Below are 21,433 nucleotides of genomic sequence, written 5' to 3' on the forward strand. Positions count from 1 at the left end.
TCTTAAAATCGTGCGTTAATGTTCTGAATTATGAAGATCAGCAACTAAAATTATCTCAGAATTGTGAGTTTAAAATTTTATTTGAACTGTAATGTCAAAGATGGCTTGAGATTTAACCACACGCTTTACAATTTTGCATACCATTCCACTCAAAAAGAATGTGAAATGCATATGTGTTTTTTAAAAGCGTCACGCTTTTCATGTTTAACTAGGTTGTCTGGTAGTTTATTTTTCAGTCCAAGCCCTTAAAGTCTGAGAAACTGTGTGTTTTGGCAAATTTCTGTTGTAGGTAGGTTGAAGCTGATAATTTTCTGCAGTCCTGCTGCCAAAGTTTTCTTCCCTCCAAGGTCATTCTCCCATGGAAATCTGCAAAAGCATAGGAAGTTTTTATTGTTTGTTCCCTTCTCTGCTTAAAAGCAGAGAGGCAGTATATCAGACATCTGCAGGGAGCAGTGATACTGGAATGCGTCTCATCCTGGTGACAAGCAAGAGATTTTATTATTATTCTTTTTTTTTTTTTTGAGGTTGCCATTCAAATTGTCTCCCAGAGTTTCCCACTCTTTCCCAAACTGTTTCACTATTAGTCTAAGACCTCAAATGCAAGTGACTCACTGAAAAGAACGTGGATAATAACACTTTGGATTTCTTGACTCTTTGTGTATGTATTGAGAGGATAGTTTACACATAGCAGTTCATATTTTCACCCTCAATAGTTCTGTGATTCTTCCGGATATGAAAGAGTCTACCGATACTTTTTTTTGTCATTAAGGACTTCAATAAAAATCTCGGTGATTAATAGATTAAAAAATAGCAATAAGGCAGTTTTTATTTTTGTTTAACCTTGTTGTGATAGCAAGGTTCGTGGTGTCTTTCAAAACAATAGGCCATTGTTACTACGAGACTTTTTTTTCAAGTCTTTCTTAATTCTAGATTTAGAGCCTGCTATAGAATGCATTTCAGCTGCAGTGAAATGGAGACTGCACAGCTGATCTCTAAAGCTGGAGGGTAGCATGGAGTTAGGGTGGGGGGTCCCCTGCCACTGCAAGAAGTACGCAGTAAAGCACTGGTCTTACAATATAATTATGCTGCTGCAGTTTCTTAGTCATGAACCCCTTTTATCTTTTAAAAGTCGTTACAGAAATGTTTGTAGAACTACCATGATAGTTCTTTACTCTAGTAATGTACTGGATTGCATGGTAAAGTTCAAAGCACAATAAACCGCGTAAGAAAAACGTTCAGACCGGGTTGTATTATGCATGACTTGTAATTATATTTTGAGAAATATCTGTTATGATGCCAAAATTAAGTTGTATACTGAAAAGCAAGTACTTCTGGAAACCTGTGGTGATTAAAAATGACCTTAGCTTCATGCTATCGTAGTGTTTCACTTTAAAAAAGGTCATTTCTATCTGCATGTGTGTTCCTGTCCCGTGCACAGTGTTACATCACTTGGAGGCTTCTGAAATTCCATAAGGCTGGCAGATCAGGTTATCTCAGGAAGACAGAAAAAAGGCAATATAGATATGGGGGAAGATGCAATTCTATCCTAGAGTTGTTGATGCTGGTTTAGAAACTTGTTTCTTGCTTTGATACCTAGTTATATTACCTCAGTGAACTAAATATTTGATCTTGGATACATTTTTTTTAACCCACTGCTTTTTAATATTTTCACAAACTGGCTTTACTGGAAAGCACTCTTGTTCTGGTATGTTATAAATTACTGAAATAACATCCTGTCAGAAAGACCCCTAGCAATTTTTATTAGTTGATACTAATCAGGCTGATTATCGTGGTTTATTCCTTTTTTTTCATGTTTAGTCTGTAAAATAAAACAAATGCTCCTTTTGAAGTGTTTCTGATCAATGAATGTTCAGTCTGAATAAGTATCATCTGTTGAAATGCCTGAAGGGAGTAATTTGTTTCCATCTTCCTAACAATCCAAGTTTTGTCGTGTTGTCTCCCTGTCTGTCTTGTAGAGTAAGCTGAACGTAGCTATATTGGTCGTTGGCACTGAAACAGGGCTGTATGAAAGCAAAGGATAATTTGGACAGCACTATCTAGAAAGTGGAATATTATGCTGGAGTTTAGTTTCTCATTGTCTGCGGTGTTGACTTTCATATGCCAAAACCTGCATATTCTTTTATTATTTTGCTATTCATTGGAATTCCAGGTGAACTAATGTAATTACTGAAGGAAGGAAGCACAGTTAAATTAATCTGTTAGGCCTTTATGTCTTAAGAAGACATGGGTGCCCAATGCTATTGAGAAAATGTTTTAGTTTAGATTGTATGGTCAAATCTTAGGCTTGTTTTAGGCAGCTGTTATTAAACTAATCCCCTTAAGGCATTCAAGGTGAAATTTCCAGTTTGTCACGACATTTAAGGTTGCTTTGCATGAACATCAGTTTATAAATTTATAAGTTGAGTACTGACTGTATCTGCAACTGATATGTTTTCTCTTTCAGGAAGAAAAAAATATAAGGTGGGCATCAAGATGGGATTATATTTTGGAATCCATGCCACACACTCACATTCAGTGGTTTAGGTGAGAAAAAAGTTTGTCTTCAAGTGTTTAGGAGTACTGTACTGAAGTGGTTACATTGCAATTTGAGTGATGATTTTTTTTTGTTTGTTTTTAATTCAGTATTATGAATTCTTTGGTGATCGTCCTCTTTCTGTCCGGAATGGTAGCTATGATTATGTTGAGGACACTGCATAAAGACATTGCAAGATATAATCAGATGGATTCCACTGTAAGTCTGAAGTGTACCTCCTAAAACCTACTTGAAATGTAATCTTTTCAGCTAAATGTGTTTCTGTAACAGGCTATTTAAATGCCAATCTACTGTATTAAAATAGGTATGTTTTCTTTACAGGAAGATGCTCAAGAAGAATTTGGCTGGAAACTGGTTCATGGTGATATTTTCAGGCCCCCGAGAAAAGGAATGCTGCTGTCTGTTTTTCTAGGCTCTGGCACACAGATCTTAATAATGACATTTGTTACCCTGTGTAAGTAATAAAGCGGGAGAAGGGGTTGGTTAAGTACAGATGAGTTTTTCACTGCTAATTGTGTGGCACTAGTAAAAATAGCAGTCTAGTTTTTGTCTAGAAATTTCTTAAAAGTCTTAAGATTAGAAACAGCTGAGCTGATACAGTAGACGTGCAGCTTAGTATACACAGATTTTAAGATGACTGATGTACTGACTCTTAAGTCAAATGTATAGTTACTTTCTGAAGTTGTGCATCTCTGCTTCATAGTTTTTGCCTGCCTGGGATTTTTGTCACCTGCTAATCGGGGAGCTCTCATGACCTGTGCTGTAGTTTTGTGGGTACTGCTTGGAACTCCAGCCGGTTATGTTGCTGCCAGGTTCTACAAATGTGAGTAAAAGTTATTTAAAACAGGTCTTAAAGTCATTAAAATCAAGTGTCATCACAGAAGTGATTTTTATTTTGCAGTTCTATTTGTAGTTTCCCTAAGGGCAAGTTGGAGAAATGTACTTACCTTAACAACAGAAAACACGTAGAGTACACGGACACGGTTACATTGGTTTTCGTGTGATCACACATAAAGACCCTGAACTGCTCTTGCTGCTGTGTATTTATGGGATTGGGAAGGAAATTCCATTTTGCTAGTACTAAGCTTATTACATCAAACAGTTTTGTACTTCCGTTTCCTGCAGCTGGGGGGGGTGGGGGATGGGCGGCAGTGGGAACTTGCATTTAGTTTTAGCCATCGATGCTACTCATTAACTCCCCCACCCCAAATTGTGAAGCTCTGTTCTGGCTGAGATTTGACATTTCTTTTTAGCTAGTTCCTAGGTCTTTGGGAGGATGGTGCTTATCAGACTATGGCAGGGGCCCCGGGGGAAGGATTATTATGTGTTCTGTAGTTGTAGAAACCTACAGTCAGATGCTGGAAAGCTTAAACTTCTTAATCACTCCAGGTTTAAACTGTTTTTAGAAGTCTTTAAAGTACTGCAAATCACCTTCCTCCTTTTAGCTGATGACATGGTCAGAGACTCAGTTTATTTAGATGGATACTTTTCCTGGTCTCGATCTGAGGCTTTTCTTTGCTTTGAAGCTCTGTAATTAAGCGAAGTGATGAGGGAATTTAGTTTTATGACTGAAAGTTTAGTTTACCATTTTAAATTTGGGCATGATAGCACATTATTTGAGTATTTGCAAGCTAAAAATAATAAGTGAACTGCTGGAAAGTTAATAGTTGTGAGCTTAGTGCACGCTTTGCTGACTGTCAAATGTTTAATACAGCATTTGGAGGTGAAAAATGGAAAACAAATGTCCTGCTGACATCGTTCCTTTGTCCTGGGTAAGTTGAGGATATCACCATGATTAAAATAATTAAATTGCTTCTTTTGCATACATGCATAGCTAATTTCAAGTTTCATCTGTGAAGTAAATCTTATTGCATTTTCCATTCATTCTGAAGCTACAAGAATATTACAGAACTTTTGACAAAGATGAATGTGTTAATAGCATATCATCCTTAGATATTTTTTAGTAAGCATTTGTTTACTCTCATCATATGAAAAGGTTGATTTAAGGAAGAGCTTTATGATAGTAGTAAGTTTTAGACAGGCACACTTTTTCATTGCCTTTTTTTTTACTGTCTAGGCTGTTTCTCTGACCACACTGTAGTTGGTCTTACATAGTGTCAAATACTGTGGTAATTTTTTTCTACTCAATCACAGTAAGCAGTCTTACCGTGAAGTGTAGTTAAGAGAAGCTTACATTTGAAATTGCTTAGCTGGAACATCAGTTCTTGCTGGAGTTCAATCCCCCTAGATTAACAAAGAATTACTTGTTTGACCTCTTAATTTGGATATTTTGTCTGTGTCTTTTGGTTTTAACAGAGATTTACACTAAAATCTTAATGCAGTGCTATTGTTTTGTTAACATTATTAAATATTAAGTATTTCTGTGCTTTAAGTGTTTTATGTATTTTTCAGAATTGTATTTGCAGATTTTTTTATCATGAACCTCATTCTGTGGGGAGAACGCTCTTCTGCAGCTATTCCGTTTGGTACTTTGGTTGCTATTTTGGCACTCTGGTTTTGCATATCTGTACCGCTGACGTTTATTGGTGCCTATTTTGGTTTTAAGAAACACGTAAGTGGTTTTGAGAAATTGTTTTGTAAGTATCTGTATATGTTTTTCACTGTGTAATACAGACTGTGGCTGAGGTAGCACCTAGGCGAGTTGCATTTTTGGCTCCAGTTCTGTACAGTTACTTTAGAGCTGCATTAGATTTCCAGTCCTGGGATGCCAGGACTTTGAGATTCAGTTGATTGGTGGTGATACTTCTCCACAACAACTAAGGTTATCACTGTATTTAATTGAGTGACTGTTGTGGATAAAGCATTTTGGAATTTTTATTTCAATTAGCTTCTCTTTCATTACTAAAAAAACAGTTGACCCAGCCAAGCATAGGGGGAGGCAACTTACGCATTTCTGCTTTTTCACCCATGTTTTTTGTTCCTGCCTGCCCTCTGCGCTGAGGATGTTTTCTGATCTTGTGAAATCTCTTTCCATAGTATTCTGTGAGTGGTTATTAGTGCTTGGCAGATGTTAATTGTGATTTGTTCCTAAACTGAACAATTTTACTTATTTATATGAGGGCTCTTTGACGCTGGTGACCAGACCTTCTTAAATAATGAAACTGGTTCTTCCTCTTTGGTTAAAAAGCTGTTTACTGTGCCCCACAAACTTGGAAGACCTGTAAGTTCAGATATTTTGGGGTTTTTTTCCTGTGTGGGAAGCCAGGGTTCCAGCTCTCTAGCTTTCATGGAATAGCTTCTGAGATTAATTAAGTATCTTTGAAGACATTTTTTTAAGTCAGTTGTAGCCATCCCATTTTCTTAACCAGAATTCAGTGTGTTTTTTCTGACAACCATGGTGAAGTTCCAGCAAGATCCCTGGATTGTACAGAGGCAGTTCATTTAAGAAAGGAGGATTTGATAAACGATCAGGCAACATGACAGGTGTCACAGATACATTAGAATCAAATCAGAAAGCAATTACCTAGCAACTATCTATTGATGCTCCTGATGTAATCTACATGAAAGGGGAAGGATGGCAAAGTATGCATTTATCTGCCTGAAATCTTTTCTCCCTTGATGCTGAGCTTTGTGTGCATTTTAAACTAAGGTTTAATTGCCATATTGAACTCTCTTGGTTTACAAGTTTACCCCAATACGATTCTTGGAGTAAATCTTGAAAAACAAAATGCAGGGAATTTTAGAAGGAGAAAGCAGGAGTCTGCAGCAGCTGAAAAGTCAGCAGTCAGCTCAGGATCTGTTACAGGCCATAGATAAGTAGTCATAAAAAAGCAAGTCCAAAAATATCTGTAGCTGTCTCTTCAATAAGAGCTGTCTTTTAGCTTGTTTGCGTAGCAAATGTTGGTAGCTAGGCTGGTAGCGAAAGCAGTAGGGGTAGCTGGGTGTGTGCATGCTCAAGATAAATAGACTTCTGCCACCACTAATTTCAAAACGAAACAAAAAAAACATGGTACTGTCATTTGGCATTTTACTTATATAGCAATTTGTTTTCGTTTAAAGGCTATTGAACATCCTGTTCGCACAAATCAAATTCCTCGTCAGATTCCTGAGCAATCCTTCTATACAAAGCCATTACCTGGCATTATCATGGGAGGGATCCTACCCTTTGGATGTATCTTTATACAGTTGTTCTTTATTCTCAATAGTATTTGGTAAGTTAACCACACCGTATGTGAATTTCCTCTGTCATAAAAGGTGGTAATTTCTTTGTGAAAGATTTTTTGAGATCCTTTGACTGATGTTTGGTGACGCAGGGTTACCAGAATACTGGTTCAATACAAATTTGATTGTTAACATTTTGTGGTTCAGAAGATACTTGGTGCCTGTTTTGCTTGTTGGGGTGTGTAGAGAAGTGGCTATGATATGCTTAGCAATTTACAGCTGACCTACAGTTTTCAAATATCTGGTTTTCTCCTGTTACTCCTCTGACTTCATGCGGAAGTTGCTTTGAAGACGACATGTGGCATAGAACTTGAACATGATAAATATATTAAAATTGACTTGAGGTTTCTTTTTTTTAGTTGTTGTTGGGCTAGAAATGTATTACTACTTTTGGTAGAAAAAAAATCAAGAACTTATTTTGTGAAATCTTTCTATAAAGGCATCAGTGAGTAATTCCTTTCAAAAACAGAGCACCAAAGACTAGTCCAATGTAAGTGAACTCTGATGTGATCTCAAAGCACACTGACAAACTAATCTACTGTGAGAGATTTGTCTTCTGGCAAAATTTAGTTATCAGATCTTGTTAAACTGTTTCTGAACCTTGAATAGATGCCTCTACCCAACATAGACAGCTACAGCATTTGACATTTCTCGTTATTTTGCAGCTCTGCCCCTTTGATTGAAATGTGAGGTGAAATCTAAGTTCTGCTGAAGTCAGTGGAAGAGGTCACGCTGACTTCACTGGAACTATAATTTCACTCATTATGTCTAGTCACTTCTTTCCCTTAGATCCCAGCCAGAAGCAGGCTTTGGGCTTGCTTTCTCACTGTTTTCAGGCTGAGCTGCTGAGGCTCTTGTTCTTCAGTTAGAAAATGAATTAGTCAACTGTACGGCCACACAACTGACAGTAGTGCGATAGGACAGGGAATTCTTAAGGTGAAGGCGATATGACTGCTTAGGAAGAAATAAGGCGATATGACTGCTTATGAAGAAATGATATTAACACAGTGTCCATTTTGACTTTTTTTTTTTTTTTTTTTTAACTCCCTTTTATAGGTCTCACCAGATGTATTACATGTTTGGCTTCCTGTTTCTGGTATTCATTATCTTGGTTATTACGTGTTCTGAGGCTACAATATTGCTCTGCTATTTCCATCTATGTGCAGAAGTAAGAAATGTTCTTCAATATTCATACCTGATATTGTTTTAAGAATGCTTCAAAAAAAAAAGTAGGGCTTTTGTAACTGAAAATAAGTATTCCAGAATTCAGCATAAATACCATTACTAGATGAGATGCATTAAACCATATCCTTAAGAAGTCAAGCCAGCTACCTTTGACAAGACTTGTAACAAGTATTAAAACACTGCTAAGTTAGGTCTTTCATCTTTAGCTTCTGACTCCATTTTCTGGAGGTGGTAAACTGATCCATTAACTTTGATCAATCGAAGTGCATTTTGGACATGTTCAACTTTGGGGAATAGTCTCTGTGGCTGGCAATATGTGGTCTGGAGTATCAGGGTTCTTGGTTTATTGTCTATTTGATACTGATCTTTAGGTTACTTATGTCTACTTGCAAGCAGTGTATCTAAAGCAATATTGATTATACGTCATTCTTTTTCCTGTAGATAAAAACTATTAAAACTCACTTTTGGATAAACTGATGATAGAAAAAGTAGCTCTGCTTTCAGTAATAGCGTAAATGCATTAGAAGTGTATGGGATATTACTCATACTTTTTTTTTTCCTCCCTGACCCCTTCTAGGATTATCACTGGCAGTGGCGTTCATTCCTCACTAGTGGTTTCACTGCAGTTTATTTCCTAATATATGCAATACACTATTTCTTTTCTAAACTGCAAATCACAGGAACAGCAAGCACCATTTTGTATTTTGGTTATACCATGATTATGGTTTTGATTTTCTTCCTTTTCACAGGTAAGTGTATTGAACCTTAATCCTAAATTTTGAGTCACCTTTAGCTTTGCCCAGTAGAATCCTTTGCAAAACTTATCTTGATAAAGGATTATAAATTTATATAGGTCTCTGATACTTTTTCAAGGTAGTTGTGTAGCATTTTGCAAATCCGATGACAAATTTTAGTGAGAGATTGTAAGGACATGGTAAAACTACTGCTGATTTGAGGTGTGGTCTGTAATTAGGTCTTCAAATACAACACCTTTAAACACAATAAATACTTTTCCAGATTTCATTCCTATGCTAGTCATGTAACAAACAAACTCAATTTATGAAACTAGTTGTCTTTGGAGAAACACACTTCAGATCACACACAATCGAGCATATGCTTACAATGTCGATTAAGGAAAAAAAAACTAAGCTTTTGTGTAACAGGAGGAAGAAAGAGAGGAGTAAATGTTGACAGAGAATACGTTTGGGTTTTTTTTGCATCTGCTCTTCAGGAATTTCTTTACCTTCTTTCCTAATTGTACTGAAGTACACAGAAGCACACAGAATTTCTTAACCACTTTTTGATGCAGTCTTGTCAGAATCTTGTCATCTTTATTCTTCGCTTTTGGAAAAGCATCTGTCTTAGGTGCTGTGTTTCAATTTCTTCTTCAGTTAGCGAGATGAGGTCACAAATTCTTACTTTTGTCATCTTCAGTACTAGAAAGGAATCTTCAAAGACATTGCCACTTCAGCTTAGGAAATGCTGAAGCTGTTTGTGCAGCACAGCTGAATGCAGATAATGAACAGGAGCAAAAGCCTGCAAGGAGTTTCTTGGGTCATTGCATGTTGAAAGGAGGGAATGGGACTTAAGTGCACTATATAATTTCTTCAAAAAGTGATCAAGCTGTGTTCCAGAAGTGGTTAGTTTTATCTTCTGCCCTTCTTTTTAAGTCAGTATAGTGTGTTTTGGCATTGCTTGTGGGTGTTTAGTAAGTTACACATCACCTCTACTTCTATTTATATTTTGTGTACTGGTAAGCAAGTCATTCTGAATACCTAGATCAAATTCTGCCTCCCTTTCTCACTCCATCTTATTTCTTACCCTGCCTTTCTCTTAACCTTTTTTCTGATCTGGGTTTAATAATAGTCTCATTGAACTGAAGAATTTAAGAGTGCATGGTTGTTCAGATAGAAATGAATGTGCACTGCTGTATGGAGATCAATTTTAAATGCAGTGCAAACTTGAAGTAGCATGAAAAAATAATTAGGCTTTACATAAGTACGAGTTCAATCAATTTAGTTTCACTAGCTTTCACAATAGATAGCCAGCTATTGGTCTGCCTTTAATAGTAAACAGTTTTGGCCAAACCCACAGTTGTTTATCTTGTCTCCTTTGCTCTGTCTGTTTACTTTGAATACATGCAGTAATTCTGGAACACACACGTTCAAGATCAAAGGGATTTACAGTAAAATTTCTTTTCTGAGATTTGGCTCAGCTACTTTGCTGCACCTAAGGCACCTCTATGATATCCATCTTTTGCCCTTATTCTTTCAAGTCTAGAAGTATTCGGATGCATCCAGTGCATCGCCTTTTTCCTTTGCTCACACATTCACTTTCAGTTGACCAGTTGGCTGTGGAGTGCCCGTCAGCAAATCTGGAGAGTCCTTTTCAGGGTAGGTTCACAAGCATACAAAGAAGATGATTTATGCTCAGACCCCTTCACAAGCTTTCTCTGGTAGTCAGTTGTACATAATTAGGACAGTGAAGATGTGAGTTACAGTCTGCAGCCAGAACAAAGCTTTCAGAGTTTATATGCTTTTGGTTCTTTGAAATTGTCAGTTTCTGTATTGAAATTAGGAGAGAATGCATGTGAAGTTAACCAACTTTGAAACAATTTGAGCTTAATGATTTCTTAAATCTATTTCCTGCAGGTTCAAGTGCAAATTAGCCTTTAATTTGAGGGAATAGTCCTATTTCTTACGATTTAAGAATCCTTCTGTCCACTTAGGTTCATACGCATTCAAAGACGAATATGTTCAGCTCTTTGAGATTTACTGAAGAGCTTAGGTATCTTCAGCAGTTCTTCGCCTGTTTCTTAAACAAAAAGCATATTAGCAATTTAGCAAAAAATACTCCTAAAGGCAACTGACTTCCTGTGTCAGGATGATAAAGAAGCTAAAAGGAGAAAATTATAATTGTTGTATCAAGACTGTTCTGCTGCTGCTTACTCATCTGTTAAAAATTGTCAGTATCAGGCAGGGTTTTGACGGTGCCCTGCTGCTATGTCAGTGTAACACATGCTTCAGGCACTTGCATCCGTACTGCATTCCAGGTCATTGATCAGCCTCAGCAGGCAAAATACCGGGAGCTACATGACAAATCTTTGATTCACAGCTGGGACCACAACTACGTATCATAGTAAATGAGTCGGTTAAACATCAGTAGTTTAGCAAGCATGAAGGGGGAAAAAAATTACCGTGATATCATTCATGCTTCCTTCCAAGCTCATCTAGTGAATGAGTTAGCACACAGCTTTCGTTGTGCCTCTTATCAGATCTAAAATAAAAGTGATGGTTGTTTTTTGGTTTGGGTTTTTTTTCCTTTGAAGAACGTACTTGGCTTTTGCATAAGTTAAGGCTGTGATTTTAGATCATAGCAAAAATCAGATAACCTTCATGGCTTTTATCCTGTCCTAGTTTTTGTGGGAAAGGAAGGTTCCTGTAACAGGTGTTTGGAGCTGCTGTTGAGTAATGGACTCATTGCCATTCTGGACCCATTATCATTCTGGCTGAGGCTGCATTTTGAAGTAATCCAGTTACAACAACAAAGCCCAACTCTATTAACTGCTTTGCACTCAAAAGAATATTTTTGTTAAAAACTTCTGTTGGAGTTTAGAGAAGAGAAGGGGTGGAGCTATTTTTCTTTGGCTAAAAGGCTTATAAGTTATCAGGGAAACAGTCTTCATCCTTAAATTTCAGTTCAGGTTTACTTACACTTTTTCACTGCCTGAAGTATTTCAGAAGTGTTTATTTTTAAGGTATATAACACATGTTTTCAATAGGAGGCACAAGCTGCATAGTAACTACACTATGGTTTGAAATTTGTATTAAGTTGATTTACACAGAAATCAAGGTATTGCTCTACTTTTCCAAAATCTTAAAGTGTAAGTAAGTGGGAACTGCTTTTGATGCTGTTGATTGAATTGGTTTATTAAATATAATAACAATATTCTGACCAGCTGAGCAGATCGGGTCAAGCGTGTGTGACTGGTCACTGAAGAAGGGTGAAATGGAGCCATGTGGAGGAGGTGGTCTGGGGAATAACAAAACAACAAAAGAACAAATACGTAGGAAGAGAAATAACACAAACATCTTTAAACAAGAGTCTTCCATGGGACCAGATCTATAATTGTGAAAATAATGAGATACTTTATTTAATAGTTGATGCCTATGAAGACCAGGTACTGTCTGTAGCTTTCTCATCTGATGGATGTACTGAAGGCTAAAGATAGCAGATTGCGTATACGTATGCCCTAATTTACGAACGGCAGATAGAAATTTATGCCCCTGTTTCAGTTTTCCTGACTTTTTCTTCTTTTTTTTCTTTAGGGACAATTGGATTCTTTGCGTGCTTTTGGTTTGTAACGAAAATATACAGCGTGGTGAAAGTTGACTGAAGAAACCAGTGTAAAGAAGAGGTTTAGTCTTCATTAACATAACTTAAAAACCTGGATGAGTTGATGAACTTGAGCTTTATCAGAAGTATTGGCTTCCTATTCTTTGAGAATGATACTGAATATGCAGCTGCCCGAAACACTTTTTCCACTAACACGTTTGTATTGTGACTTAACAACCTGTTTTCATTCAGATCTTAATGAAGACCAGAGTTACAATATTTATGCATTTGTAAATAACGACTCTACTTTAAAAGCAATGTTGAATTCTAATGGCAGAATAGAAGTGGCTGTATTACACAACTTAATGATACTTCTGATCAAAGTACAACTGTAAATAGGGTTTTCTAGCTTGGTAGGCAGGATGAATTATTTTTCTTTGAGGGAAATGAGAACTTTTTATTATGCTAACTCTGAAGGATGACTCTTAAGCAGTGTTGCTTTTAGTTTGGATGTGATTTTTATTTTTTACTGGTGTTACGTCCATAAATATTCTGATTTCTGTGACTTCATTAGTTTTGGTGTTCTTGGCCTTTTAAACTATGTGCCTGAGTCCTTGAATTTATAAATCCATAATCTAATAAATATTGAAAAAAGGTCTTCAATGGCTCATTACATATTATAAATTCAAAAAATATGTAAATACAATTATATTTGAAGACAGATGCTTAAAGATTGCATAGAGTATTTTATGGCATTTTCTATGGTTTAATGTTTATTGACACACCCTTAGGTCTGCAGGAAATGTTGTTTGTGTTACATGGCTATAACACAGCAGTGCGGTTGTGGCGCATGAGAACTAAGGCATCCACACACTTAACAAAACCACTCTGCAGCATTAACCCCGTCCTTAACCCAGAGACATTTTCAGGGATTGCTATGGGATTGTCAGTATGTTGAGAAGATCTTGCAATGCAAGAGTCAGCGTTCTCTGCTGATCTTGCTTGTAAAAGATCTCAATGATGCACATTCTATGTGGCAACTATTGCTGATTGTACTTAATGTAGGTTAAAAAATAAAAAGAAAATTACTATTTTTGCCTTATATGAAGAGACTAGTGTCGATTTTTGGATGACTGACATTAAACCTATATTTGATTTTTTTGGAAAATGGAGTATTTTGTTCATATCTTGTTTGGTGATTTTAGACTTGTGACACAATAGGGCTTTTGGCATGTTTTCACAAGCCTGATGAAATTTTATTTAAAATTAAACTTCAGGTATCAATTGCCTTTCATGAGGTTGAGGCTTTTTATTCTTAACCAGTTTACTTTTAGAAAAGACCTTAACCTAATGATGCTTGAATACTGAACCCAATAAAAATACCTTTGGTTAAGGTAACTTAATGTTATTAACCTCGTAAAAGTTGACAGGTAAAAAGACTACAGGTGACACATCCTCAGTTGCTGTGCTCCACAACCCCTTTCCGAATGAACCACACTGCTCTCGTGCTCTGCCTGTCCCCAGCCACAGCTCGGTTCGGATGTCACAGACAGGTTTGTTCTGGTGTCCCTCCCCACATGCAGTCACTAGGAAATGCTGATTTCAGATAAATCTTCCATGGTTTATGTTCAAAACAGGAAAAGGGTGAGTGTGGTAAGTGTTTGTTCTTTACTAGTGCAGCGAGCTGTACTGTGACTCTTGATTTAACTTTTAAAAAGTATAGGATTGAATATTCTTAATATCCCTGGTTTTGTGATCACTGACTCTAGTCACTGCTCGAAATTGTCAGTAGTTATTACACAGATGCAAATGCTTGGTTTGAGAAACACGAATCAATTGTCTGTCATTGGAATATGAGTATAATAGGTGCTCGATTTTAGTGTAGTGATATGAAAACAGATTTCTGTGATGTATTTACAACTGCTGTTAAAAAGTATCATTAACAGAAGTGAAATGTAGCCACTGTGATATCAGAGAATCACCAGGTTGGAAAAAAACTTTGAGATCATTGAGTCCAAATGTACTTGTCCACTACTAAACCATATCCCTGAGCACTTAATCTACCTGCCTTTAAATACCTCCAGGGATGGCAACTCAACCACCTCCCTGGGCAGCCTGTTCCAGTGTCCTGTAACCCTTATGGAGTGTATATATATGTATTTCATATGTATATGGATTTGAAACTGATGGGTGTATTTCCATCCCTGGAGGTGTTGAAGGCCAGGGGGCTTGGAGCTGGATTATCTTTAAGGTCCCTTCGAACTCAAACTATTCTATAATTCTATGCACATGCAAATTTTCAAGCAGCCTTGCCTTGTAATAAATGCAGCTGGTTTGGTATTTGAAGTGGTTAGGTTTCAGTGTGCGGTACTTGAGACAATACAGAATGTTTAATATACCACAGAGTTTACAGAAGAGTTGTTCTAAAATTGTCCCCTCCCTCGAAACCCATTATTGCCTTAGAGAGATTTAGAAGTTTCTCTAGCATTTAAGCTTCTAGTGGGTGTTGGGGCACCCAAATGTCAGACATTTTCTTAAAAAAGTACCAATTGCACAGATATCTGAGCAAATGTAAATTAGTAGGGAGGTTAAATGGAGCAAATTTCAACAAAACATAACATTGCAGACCAATGTAAATATGGTGGATCGTAAATAATTTTAAAACTGGTTCTTGGGAGTCTGAAAGCAGTGACCATCATTGCCAAGCTTAGCCTGACAGTAATCCTCAGTCCCAATCGTGCTTCAAAAACACAATATGGGAGTTAGTGGTTTGGTTTGTTTATCTTTAAGGAAAGAAGAAATAAAAAAGCAGCTTTAGGGCAAGCTGCATGGTCCATCTTTAGCCTGGTGGCTTCACTTCTTATTGAAATACTTGGCTGTGTTTGAACAGCTGTAAGAATTTAAAGTTGGACTCAGTCTCAAGGGTCTTCTCCAGCCAAATGATCCTATGATCTGAAGTGAGGGTATTGCCCAGAAAACCATCAATATTTGTGGATGTAAGAGAAAGCCTATGCTGTGTGGGGTGGTGAGAAGAGGTAGGTGAGCTGCCTGGTTGTTGGAAGGTAGGTAACTAGAGTTTCTCTGCAATTGCCTGAAAAAATGCTTCAAGTGGGTACTTCAGTCCTGTCATGAGTGGTACCTGAATTTTCTGCAGGAAAATTAAGTCAGGAAGAAAAATAAGGAAGGGAAGGCGAAACAGGATGGAATTCAGGCTGGCATTGGAAGCGCTCAGAATTACACTGATCTGAGCGATCGGTTTGAAGGACAGGAAGCACAAATGCAGTTTGAACTAACATGCAAATCAAACTGAAGTGTTGTGGATGAGAAACATCATGTAACTAAAGGCAAAAATATTAAGAAAAGTAGGCTGAACAGCTGTACTTTAGGCAAGGTAGGGGAGAAGTGAGAGACCTTGGAAGGGAATGGTGGGGTTTGGGTCGATCTGACTTTGGTCAGTAGGGTTTGAAATTGTGGCCAAGTAGTGCAATAAGGCTTTGTGGGATTGCTGGGAAAGGGTTGCTGCAGTCAATCCTGACCACGTTAGCAGTGCACAATAAACAAAAACTGAGGATGCTTGGTGAATTATTACTCTGCACATGGAGAGCTTGCGTTTGAGAGGTAAGGAATAAGTCGTATGAAAGTATGGTAAATGCTTAAGTCCTAGAAGTTTTTGTATTTGATGATTGATAAACATTGTCTGTTGTTATAATTGAATGTTACTGCAGCACTGGATTTAGTTTTCTTGCTACCCCAAAGCTTGAATTTTATGAGCTAGAACTTTGATAAGTTTAGCTAACGTGGGATTCACGTGACCATGACTTTGTGCCATGAAGTTGCACACTGTCCTCTTTCTATGCCTTCCCAGTTTGGGCAACGAAGTTGTTTCTGGGGGCAGCTGGATCTCCTCTTCATAATGTTTCTTTAAAAATATTGCTTCTGAAATTACCTGTCCATCCAAATTAGTTCTCCCTTAAGTCCCTGATTGTTCCTTCATTTTAATTGCTGAACAACATTTAGAGAATGATGCCTATTCTGCAATGAACAATTTGATCTCTCTGTTTATATTCCTTTTTTTCCTTTCAGTTACTTGTTCCTCCAAAAACGTCCTATCACTTCTAATAATATTCCCAACTCTTGCTCTTGGAGCTCATCACAACTAAGTATTTTCTTCCGGGAAAGAAGATTATTTGTGCAGAGATGTTCTAGTCTCCTCTCAAATACAGTTTCCTACAGTTCACCTCCAATTTCTTTGTAATTCTCGGTATCCCACTATTTCTCCTTATGCCCTGCAGTCAGTAGCAATCTGCTTATAATCATAGAATCATAGGATAGTTTGGGTTGGAAGGGACCTTAAAGATCATCTAGTTCCAAATGCCCTTGATTGTTGTATAGCTGCTGACATGCATTTTCTTTCTTCTTATTTGAAACGTGTGGAACTCGCTGATGGTGCGATGAGAGTATTTCACTGCTTGTAAATCAGCTCTGATTTACAGACGGTCACAATCAGACAATCACAAATGAAACCCCTAGTGGTTGGCGCATTCTTGCCGCTTCTTGGGATTCCAGCACTTTCAATGCGCAAATACGGCTTAAACTCTTCCTCCCCTCAGAGGTATTTTAGCATCACCTGCTGGCCACAGCACGGATCAGCTCAGAAAGTGCGGGAGCGGAGTTAAGGCTGCAATGGGAAGAGTTACCAAGGCACCGTGCAGAGGGGGCCTTAGCCTTCATGTCAGATCTTTAAATACTTAATGCTCATTTCAAAGCATAGGCAGCCAAAAATGAAGGTGAAGAAACACTAACAGCAAATCATGCGAACAGTTTATCCGTGATGCTCTGGAAAATCACAGAATCATAGAATCACCAGGCTGGAAGAGACCCACCGGATTATCGAGTCCAACCATTCCTATCAAACACTAAACCATGCCCCTCAGCACATTGTCCTCCTGTCCCTTAAACACCTCCAGGGAAGGTGACTCAACCACCTCCCTGGGCAGCCTGTGCCAGTGCTCAATGACCCTTTCCATGAAAAATTTTTTCCTAATGTTCAGCCTAAACCTCCCCTGAGGTTTATGCATCTCCACCATCTGATACAGGCACAAGGGTCCTTCAGAAGGAGCTTCAGACAGACGGCCTCCCATTCTTACCTGGGCCCCCACCCCGATACCTTCAAGCAATTTTTTTTCTAAGCCCACTAAAAGCCAAGTGCTTCAGAGGGGGCCACGCAGAGTGTCCCAGGTGGTCAGCCTGGGTGGTGAGACAGACCAAACACTCTTTCCCAGCTTCATACTTTCAATAGTGTTGGGTCCTCACTTTTTAACACCTCGGCATGACCACTGTTTTGCCACTGCAGGTGCAAGATATACTTTGGCATGGATTTGGGGGGGTATTTGTTTTAATTTCCTTTGATCATACCAAGTCAAGAAGTTGTAGGCTATTTTCTGTTTTCTTTATTTTGGGGCAATTATTAAGATAGGGAAAACATTCTTCCTGATATTTTTCCTAACTTCCCACGAGTATCTTTTGATTTGTTCACAATCGCCTATTCAGTTGAGGTATGTAGCCATAGAATAAAGTGACTACGCAAGGCAGAAGTGCATGTGGTGACCTCCCACCAAGGGCAGGTACATGCACAGATGCAGTCTGGCCTCTCCTTCCCCTTGGCCTTGCTGAAGACAAGCAAGCTCCTCTTTCAGCAGAGGATGGTGAAGCCAGGTGGGCCGTGCTCTGCTCCCACCTGTTGTGTGTGGTGGGAATCATAGAATGGGTTAGATGGGAAAAGACCTTAAAGGTCGTCCAGTTCCAACCACCCTTGCAGGAGCACCTTCTGCTAGATTGGGTTGCTCAAAATCTCATCCAACCTGGCCTTGAACACCTCCAGGGACGAGGCATCCACATTCCTCTGGGCAACCTGTGCCAGTACCTCATCGCCCTCACACTAAAAATTTTTTCTTAATATCTAATCTACATCTCCCCTCTTTGAGCTTAAACCCGTTCCTATAGTCCTATCACAGCACACCCTAAAAAAGAGCCCCTCCCGAGCTTTCCTGCAGATCCCTTTAGGTACTGGAAGGCTGCTGTGAGTTACTCTGGGATATTCCCCAGACAGCTGGCAAGGAGGCCCGTTCTCTCCCTTCGTGCCCTCAGGATACGAGAAGCAGGAGGGTTGTGACATTTTGAAATGTGACAGCAACGAAGCTGGTGAGGGGGCTGGAGAACAGCCCTTATGAGGAGAGACTAAGAGAGCTGGGGTTGTTTAGCCTGGAGAAGAGGAGGCTGAGGGGAGACCTCATTGCTCTCTACAACTACCTGAAAGGAGGTTGTGGAGAGGAGGGTGCTGGCCTCTTCTCCCAAGTGACAGGACAAGAGGGAATGGCCTTAAGTTCCGCTAGGGGAGGTTCAGGCTTGACATTAGGAAAAAATTTTTCACAGAAAGGGTCATTTGGCACTGGAACAGGCTACCCAGGGAGGTGGTTGAGTCACCTTCCCTGGAGGTGTTTAAGGCACGGGTGGATGAGGTGCTGAGGGACATGGTTTAGTGATTGATTGGAATGGTTGGACTCGATGATCCGGTGGGTCTTTTCCAACCTGGTGATGATTTCATCTCCAGCTTTGCTTAGGAGCAACAAAATGGAGCAAAGAGAAGGCCAGTCTTGTTTCTACTTTATTCCTGCAGAATCTCACAAGGAGTCCTAACCGCTCTTCCCCTAGGAACTGCTCCCGTTTGCCCATCTCAGCAAGGCTAGTGACACAGCCGAGAGGAAATGGATGTTTTATTCTGTCACCTTCTTCCTGCTGCCTCCAGGCCTCAGTGAGAGCAGCAGAGCTAAATGACGCGATCATGCCTTTTCTTGTGCTGCCCGGTGTCGGATCTGTGCAGCCCCGAGGCAGGTGGAGGGCAAGGAAACAGCAGGTGGCCTCAAATTTACTCTTTATCCCAGAAAGCAGGGTGGCCATGTTAACTCTGGATAAAAATTGCAGAGGGAAGAAAGAGGCTTCCTTCCTTTCTAGGAGGACAGTATCCAGCCCCAACAAAGAATTGATTAATACACCAGAAAAATGCTGGTTTATTAAACCCCAGTCTTCTCTGTCAGTCTGTTACCAGTTTCAAGCAGGGGTTTTTGTTGGAAGAGACGTCTTAGATCCAGAACAGAATTTCAGAAGAGAGCAAGATGGGCAGACAAATTTAGGCAGATTAGGAACGTGACTCTAAATCCCCAGAGATTTTCTTGACCAGTGGATTATTTTAGGGTTAATATGTCTGTCTGTCTTTTGAAACAGCTTTGCCAACAGTGGTTTGTGAAGACCATTGCTGCCCAGAATGGGACAGAATTCACAGTCTCAAGTGTCCTCTTGGACAGAACGTCATCTCCTGTCCCACTCATCCCTGACACTTCAGAGGATTGCTGGTAAAATAACCCGAGTGAGCCTTTTGCCATGTAATTTGATGCAGAAATACATCCCTGCGTGCTGTAAGAGGAGTCCCAGTGGACAATGTCCAAACAAACAAATATCACAGAATTACAGAATCACTAGGTTGGAAAAGACCCACAGGATCATCGAGTCCCACCATTCCTATCAATCACTAAACTATGTCCCTCAGCAAAATACCCACCAGGAGCCTCTACAGACAGTTTGATGGGGCTTCTCTGTGCAGGACCGGGAAGGGAAAATTGTAGCCTTGGAGTCCTCAATAAAGACACTGCCAAAGAAAACAGGAAACAGAATTTACATGAAAAATGTAGAAAAATGTTCTGGGGCTGCAAACACAGGACACCAAATGCTCCCTCTTGCACTTTTAACCAACTTGAATCTCACAGCGTGAGCAAACACAGAGAAAGCTGCAACTACTTTGTACACAGTATATGAGGTCTGACACAAAACAAGATGAGGTTAACCCTGAAGCTTGGGAACCAGGAGTGAGAGAGGAGCGACAGAGATGAACATGTTCTGTCTAACCTGTCACCATGACACAAGGCTCGACTCCATCACTTCACCGAGTACGAGTAGACACAATGTTTTTTTTACTCTCGGCCAGAAAATGTTGGTGTGGGTCAGCCCACAACACTTTGTCTGGGACGTAGTTTTTAGCTAATAACAGGATCTCTGTGCTTGAACGCCAACTAGACCTAGGAGGTATGATGAATATATCTATGCAGAACTTAGATATTATTGCTAGTGGATTGTGATAAATAGAGTATTAAGAGTATAATCAGAACTGGTGTTGGGAAAGTAATCTTTATGGCAGTTATAAGAACACTGCTCAGTTATGCACAGCCCTGAATACTGTTCAGCTATGCAGAGCCTTCTCTACGGCTGGTTTTAAGCCCAGTGCAGCTGAATCAACAGGTTGCACAAGAAATGTCAGACCTAGAATACATATTAGATTTAATGATAACTAATGATTAAAAGGTTAAACTACTTTGAGTATAAGCATAGATTAAGTATAGGTATAAGTTAGTGGCACTGCTTTAAGTTTTCAAGAATAAATAGAAGTGTCTCAAGAAAGAAGATAAGCAATTTTTATGATCAGTGGAGAAACATGAAGCATCACTTCTGAGGGAGAACCAAAATGAGACTGTGGGGATGAATTATTAAGGTGGACTTCAAAGAAGGATAATGAACAATAGAGAACTGAGAGCCCATGGAAAAAGACCATGGAAAAACACCATGAACTTTCTCAAAGAAAGAATACCTATTGTATAATGTATATAAATATCAGATTTCAGCCTGGAGAAGACTCTGAGGAGACCTTATGGCAGCCTTCCAGTACCTGAAGGGCCTACAAGAAAGCTGGGGAGGGACTGTTTACAAAGGCTTGTAGTGATAGGACGAGGGGCAATGGGTATAAACTGGAAAGGGGCAGATTTAGACTAGACATAAGGAAGAATTTCTTCACCCTGCGAGTGGTGAGGCACTGGCACAGGTTGCCCAGGGAAGCTGTGGCTGCCCCATCCCTGGAGGTGTTCAAGGCCAGGTTGGATGGGGCCTTGGGCAGCCTGGTCTGGTGGGAGGTGTCCCTGCCCATGGCAGGGGGGTTGGAACTACATGATATTTAAGATCCCTTCCAACACAAACTATTCTGTGATTCTGTGATTTTGTGGGGGCCTTTGCCACTTGCTGCAGTGATGGCCCAACTCTGAGTTAGTAAAGCAAGCCTAGGATTATCCACAGTCT

At 39.3% G+C, this 21,433-nt stretch overlaps 1 protein-coding gene across 1 annotated transcript in view; it reads left to right on the forward strand.

Annotated features, from left to right (window-relative positions):
* Positions 1–13,364, forward strand: part of TM9SF2 (transmembrane 9 superfamily member 2) — a 29,513-nt gene extending 16,149 nt beyond the window's left edge. The window contains exons 8-17 of the mRNA XM_069878858.1: positions 2,465–2,544; positions 2,644–2,752; positions 2,876–3,008; positions 3,258–3,377; positions 4,269–4,326; positions 4,967–5,126; positions 6,575–6,726; positions 7,793–7,904; positions 8,499–8,670; positions 12,250–13,364. Coding sequence (XP_069734959.1) covers positions 2,465–2,544; positions 2,644–2,752; positions 2,876–3,008; positions 3,258–3,377; positions 4,269–4,326; positions 4,967–5,126; positions 6,575–6,726; positions 7,793–7,904; positions 8,499–8,670; positions 12,250–12,317 — 1,164 coding nt within the window. The 3' untranslated portion in view covers positions 12,318–13,364. The remainder of the gene's footprint in view (positions 1–2,464; positions 2,545–2,643; positions 2,753–2,875; positions 3,009–3,257; positions 3,378–4,268; positions 4,327–4,966; positions 5,127–6,574; positions 6,727–7,792; positions 7,905–8,498; positions 8,671–12,249) is intronic.
* Positions 13,365–21,433: the final 8,069 nt, after the last annotated feature.

The sequence above is a fragment of the Phaenicophaeus curvirostris genome, chromosome 1 (assembly GCF_032191515.1).
Source record: "Phaenicophaeus curvirostris isolate KB17595 chromosome 1, BPBGC_Pcur_1.0, whole genome shotgun sequence".
NCBI lineage: Eukaryota > Metazoa > Chordata > Aves > Cuculiformes > Cuculidae > Phaenicophaeus > Phaenicophaeus curvirostris.